A 6,201-nucleotide genomic window follows, 5' to 3' on the forward strand; every position below is an offset into this window, starting at 1 on the left:
AAATACTCTTATAGTTGTTTACAGAGGGAGTATTTTAGGAGGAGGTAATAGATTAGAATTAATAAATTCGGAAAAACAAACACCTGATCTGGGCCGTCCTTTTTTTAGCCAAGAAAAAGCAATCCAACGGAAAACAATATCGTCCCCGAGTGGGACCCGGACTCGTGCCCAACTAGATCCACATAAGCTCAAAAAAAGGAAAAGAAAAAGAAAAACTAGATCCCCCTCAAAATCCAAAAGCGACGGGAAGACCGAAGACGTCTTGGAACTTGGAAGTTGGAAGCCCTCGCCGCGACGAACAGACTCCTCCTCCACTCCACGGCACCTTCCCCGACCGCGCAAGCCTCCTCGACGAGGTCGGACAAAAGAAAAAATCGCAAAATCCGGCGGGGAAGGGAGGGAGAGGGAACCAACCGACGGCGCACACATCTCCCCAGCCGGCCGGCGGCGATGGCGTCCCGTACCCGTAGGGGCGCCGGCCCCCTACCGCGCCTCTGTCTCCTCCTCCTGCTCGTGCTGGCCACGGGGCTGCCGCGGGGCGGGGCGTTGGGGCTGAAGCTGCCGTTCAGCCCCGGGGACGTCCTCCCGATCCTGCCGCGGCAGGTGGCGTGGCCCGTGATGAACACCCTCCACAGCGCCGTCGACCTCCTGCCCTCCTTCGTCGCCGCCGTGGCCCCGGCCGCACCCTCCCCCGCCGTCTGGAACGGCTCCTGCTTCGCCGTGAACGAGGCGGCCCTTGAGCTCACCCCCGGCGACCGCAACGGGACCGAGATCGGCGGCGCCGTGCTCCGCCTCAAGGTCCGCACCTCAGACCTGAAAATCTTCTTAAATTATGTCGCCTGACCCGACTGCTTGGGTGTGTAGTTGCTAATTCATTCCGTGTAGGAGTAGTCACCTCTGGGAACTACTCGTTTGAGGGGTATATCCGTATACCCATATATAGGTGGTCACTGAAGCTTCGGTGCAAATTAGGAAGAGTTGCTCTAGTGCATGCTTGCTGCTTAGTTATAATTAAGAACGGGGAGTGATGAACCGATGACTGATGAGAGCTTGCTAATTGTGTAGGGGATAATAGAACTTTAGTTCTCCCCATGGTGAACCTTTCTGAAAAGTATTGATTGATTTGTTGACCGAAACTAGCATTTGTTGTCATGGAATGCGCGCATTAGCTTCGCTGCTTTACTTTAATTCTATTTTTTTCCGTTGAGATCAAGATCTCTCAGCTACCGGTGAACTTCCGAGAGTTGTTTATTTGAGTTAAAATTTGCTCAGGCACCGACTGTAAATGGACCGACTTGAAATGGTAACATCGTCATATATGGTAGGAGATCTGTTCCAAAATAGAATAACAACATCATACCCAATTCTGTTTTTTTATTTTGAGATCTTATGGGTTACAACTCTAGCCTACCCCAACTTGTTTGGGACTGAAAGGCTTTGTTGTTGTTTACCTAAAAAGTCTTATATTTGTTTACAGAGGGAGTATTTCTGACAGACTCTATGCATATTGCCTGTGAACATCATTGTAGTATTACTTTTGTAATTTGAACTGAAATGCATTTGAAGAAGATGGTTCCTAATGGTAATGTTGTTTGGTGATATATAGATCTTACTTTCTACTCTATTCAAATTCACAATTTTGTTTTACTCCATTGTCTCACCCCGACTTGCTGATTGTGGTAATGCCACAACTATATCCAGGAGGTGCTGAATAGTATCGTATACCAACTTTCGTGTATGAACCCAATATTTTGCTTTAACCTTCCTGCAGTTGTAATTTTTGAAGCATAATCTTTGAACTGACTTGATCTGCACTGGACAGCTGGTGATTGTAAACATTATCTGTTTTTAATGGTCTGACTATCGGACATGGGTTCTGCCTTTAACAATAGCATATCCTGTTATGTAGACTGCTTCTGCTCAAAGCTGGACGTGCATGGATCTTTATGTGTTTGCAACACCATATAGGATAACATGGGATTACTATTTTGCGGCTCGAGAACACACTTTGGAGATAACGTCATGGGAGGAAGAAGCAGAGCTGGAATATGTGAGTTCTCTTTCTAAAAGATATCTTAAACAATTCAGTACCCCATGAAATTAATTTGAAGTTCTAAACTGTTCAATTACCATGTTTTTAACCAGGTTAAGCAGCATGGTGTGTCTGTTTTTCTCATGCCATCTGGGATGCTTGGAACTTTGTTATCTTTGATTGATGTCCTGCCCTTGTTTTCGAATACTGGATGGGGTCAAAATTCCAACTTGGCCTTTTTAGAGAAGCACATGGGAGCTACATTTGAGAAACGTTCTCAACCTTGGTTTGCTAATATTATGAAGGAGGACATACAATCTGGTGACTTTTTGGCTCTATCAAAGATTCGAGGACGATGGGGTGGGTTTGAGACATTAGAGAAATGGGTAACTGGTGCATTTGCTGGGCATACTGCTGTGTGCTTGAAAGATGAGAACGGTGATGTTTGGGTTGCAGAATCAGGCTTTGAGAATGAAAAGGTAATATAGCTTTCTATATCGTATGAATGGAATCTTTGTTGTTCATTTCATTTTCTCATGTAATATATGCTATCAGTTGATAACATGCTGTGGCTGCTGTCATTTAATTTCTTATATTCACCCTTATCATGTCTAGTATCAACATAATTTATACTGCTTGGTTACACTTGATAACATGCTGACCCTAATCATGTCCAGCATCTACATAATTACTGATGCTTATGATCCTTCTCACCTTCTGAATATACTCAAAAGAGTAAAGGTTAATGTAGGTGATGTACTTCTTGTGTTATTCTCACCAGTAAACCTATCCTTTTGGTTTAAAAATACATGCTGGACCAACTGTAGTGTGTGAAATTATGATTTTGGTGGCCAACCTTTAGTTGCTAGATTAGCCTTAAACTGGATAATTTTATGTCCTTTTGGGCTTTAGGCGCCTGATCGTCTTAGTATCTGCAAAACTAGACCAGCAGAACTTTTCGTTGCGAAAAACTGGCACACAGTGTTTCATGTATGAAAAAGTGCATTTTTGTTTTGTCTTGACTATACTGAATTTCAATAACAGGGAGAGGAAATTATTGCTATAGTTCCTTGGGATGAATGGTGGGAAATGGCACTGAAGGATGGATCAAATCCTCAGATAGCCCTTTTGCCATTACACCCTGATATACGCTCTAGATTCAATGAAAGTGCCGCATGGGACTTTGCACGGAGCATGGTCAGAAAGCCGTATGGCTATCATAATATGATATTTAGCTGGATTGATACAATAGGAGATAATTATCCTCCTCCTCTTGATGCTAATCTGGTAATCTCTCTGGTCTTCCCAAAGCTTCGATTTCAATTGTTTGGATCTGAATCAAGTTCCATATTTAGTTTTGGCATTCTCAGTGCTCATACGCATTCTCGTTGATTTTTTTGGTGCCTATGTAAGTTTATTTTGCAGATCAGAAATATTTTTTGTGCTAATGCTAACCAAACTATTGCCTGTGCACGGGAGTCATCCCATGAACTTACCTACTTCATACACCCATACGGCCATACCACTCTTTCTTGAAATCTTGATAAAGCACGTGGTTTCATATAGTGAATGTCTGTTTTTAGTTAAAAGTAGAAAAGCTAGATAGTATTATCTTGTTAAAATCTTAGCAAACATACTAGGAAACCTGTATCAAGGTAGAAGAAAGCACTTGATCTCCTGAAGTTCTCCTGAAGTTAGGTGGAAAAAAGATACTGAATTGGTAATGTTGATGTCCTGACACTATTGACCACTTTTAGCCTTTCAAACTCAAGATACGCTATAAATTGGTTGCTATAGCTGATTTAAATTTAGTTCATGCATTGAACAGTTTATCATCAGTAATGTTTGATTTGCCAACTTCTGTTATTTATTGTTTTCAGGTAATGGCTGTTATGTCAATGTGGACTAGATTGCAACCACTTTATGCTGCGAACATGTGGAATGAAGCCCTTAACAAAAGACTTGGGACTGAGGTTTGTAAACTTGTTTGTATTGTGGCTTCCTTTGATGGGTAGTGCCGGAGTGTGTAGGGTCCTATAAGTTTGTAGTAGTTACAGCTGACACAAGGTTAAGCAGTGTGGTGGTTTCTGTGAAATTTCATTTCTGACACCCGAGTTCTTCTCTGGCTGTACGCATGCCACTGGCCCTCTACTGCAGCTAACCTTTAGATGCACTACTACTGTGGGGCCTTTTGTTGGTGCTCTGGTAGGGAGTTCTATGAGGCTTAGTTGGCCTTGAAATATATTTTTGCTCAAATAAGCTTTTATTATTATTATTTTCTACTAAAAGATAGGTAAATAGTGCTCCTGTGTCTATCTACCCAAAAGTTATACCCGGTTATCAATTTCATGGTGTCTATTTTATGTAGGGTTTGGACCTTCAGGGTATCATTCTTGAGACTGAAAAGCGTGGCATGTCTTTCGATCAGTTGCTCACCATCCCTGAACAAGATGAATGGGTATACAGTGATGGTAAATCAACTACTTGTGTTTCCTTCATTCTTGCGATGTACAAGGAAGCTGGAGTATTTGCTCCTTTCACAGAATCAATTCAAGTCACCGAGTTCACTGTAAGTGCCCAAGTCCCGTACCTACCTGTCATAGTTGCAATTGAAAAAGTGTTAATTCTTCTCTGTTCATGCATTTCTACATCTGAGACGATTTCGAACTTTCAGACTGAACATGAGATATATTATGTGAAAGGATAATAGGGCTTGAGAAGTAGCGTATGTTAATTTCTAAAAGGGCTTTCTTTTGGTTGATTGATCCTGTATCTAGTGTGTTACTAAATTACCTTCTGCCCCAGATACGGGATGCATATATGCTCAAGATATTTGAAGACGACCGGACCAGGCTCCCAAGCTGGTGTCGTACTGAGGCAGACAAGCCTCCCTTCTGCCAGATACTTGGGGAGTACAGGATGGAGCTACCAGAGTACAACACGATAGAGCCGTACGCAAAAATGAACGAGAACTGCCCATCCTTACCCCCGACGTACAAGCGACCATCGCGCTGCTGACATGAGACGGCGTACATAGGCGACTGCCCATGTTTCCGGTGCTTAAATTATGTAAACAAACTACGCTGTATATAAATGTTTGGTACAGGTGGCTGTATCCACGGGTTAGCAAAAGGCAGTGCATAGTTTTCTGCTAGTTAGCGTAGCAGTTTCTGAACCCAGGCCTCCAATGTGAACCTGGATAGAAGATTCGCTCGCATAGATAGAACTTTCAAGCATAGCTTTGAAAACTTGTTGTTGATGATGATCTTGGCTTCATGAAATGTATGCCCCTGAAATAAAATCCTCCATGTATTCTCAAATGTTGCATGGCGTGCATTAGCTTCCATTTGTTCTCTGACCAAAAAACATACATTCAGAGGCTAGGCCTTTCTTTTCGAGGTTATGTGTCCGGAGATCATTAAGAGCATGGCCAAAATCTTTATTTCCTATTGTGTTCATGATTTGTGCCGTGAATAATATTTTTAACTCTACAGCAATGCATATACGAAATTGATTTTGATAAATAGCAAAGGTCCATCCTCAGAGGTTTAAGTTGCAGCAGGTTCTAACAAATAACCAAAGGGTCCATTCTCAGAGGTTGCGGGAGTGCCTGAATATAATTCGAAAGCTCTATTCTGCTATCGAGCTTAAATGCACCCTGTACACAGTAAAAAAAATGGTAAACAAATTTTAAAATCTTTTTTTAAAAACTTTGACAAATGTTTATATGCATACCAAAATGCTTCATGCTGAAATATTACAAGCATAATTTTTTTTGTCAAAGTTTACCACAAAAAAATCAGATTTTTTAAAACTTATTTACTATTTTTTTAAATTTTACTGTTCATCAGGAAGCATTTGAGCCCAGAGCAGATACTCCACATTCCGGCCAACTACCTCAACCGTATGGATGAAGTGAAACAAAGAAATGCTTCATATAGATGTATGCCGTTTTAGGGCTTGACATGTTCTTCAAGGCGAAACTATGATCATTAATTTTGTATGTGGATATGTCATTTCGAATAAAAATAACTAGCAAACTTATCCGCATAATGAGCGCCATTGTGCCTAAATTCTCATCTACAATTTAAACATTTTTTTTATTTTGCATCAATGTTCTTGCGAGTTCTAAAGAATGCCATGCCACACAATATGTAAAATAATGATGA

The 6,201-nt window shown here is 41.5% G+C and overlaps 1 protein-coding gene across 1 annotated transcript; it reads left to right on the forward strand.

Annotated features, from left to right (window-relative positions):
- Positions 1-262: 262 nt before the first annotated feature.
- LOC119301483 lies at positions 263-5,376 on the forward strand. Its single transcript, XM_037578450.1, has 7 exons — positions 263-798; positions 1,910-2,050; positions 2,146-2,511; positions 3,077-3,319; positions 3,913-4,005; positions 4,401-4,601; positions 4,838-5,376. The coding sequence occupies exons 1-7, from the start codon at positions 451-453 to the stop codon at positions 5,048-5,050; spliced, it is 1,605 nt and encodes a 534-aa protein (XP_037434347.1). The 5' UTR covers positions 263-450; the 3' UTR covers positions 5,051-5,376.
- The last annotated feature ends 825 nt before the right edge of the window (positions 5,377-6,201 follow it).

The sequence above is a fragment of the Triticum dicoccoides genome, chromosome 5A (genome assembly GCF_002162155.2).
Source record: "Triticum dicoccoides isolate Atlit2015 ecotype Zavitan chromosome 5A, WEW_v2.0, whole genome shotgun sequence".
Classification (NCBI taxonomy): Eukaryota; Viridiplantae; Streptophyta; class Magnoliopsida; order Poales; family Poaceae; genus Triticum; species Triticum dicoccoides.

Coding starts and splice junctions, on each gene's coding strand:
- LOC119301483 (XM_037578450.1), top strand. CDS start 451: ATGGCGTCCCGTACCCGTAGGGGCGCCGGCCCCCTACCGCGCCTCTGT. Junction 799..1,909: donor GCGCCGTGCTCCGCCTCAAG/GTCCGCACCTCA, acceptor CCTGTTATGTAG/ACTGCTTCTGCTCAAAGCTG. Junction 2,512..3,076: donor CAGGCTTTGAGAATGAAAAG/GTAATATAGCTT, acceptor TTTCAATAACAG/GGAGAGGAAATTATTGCTAT.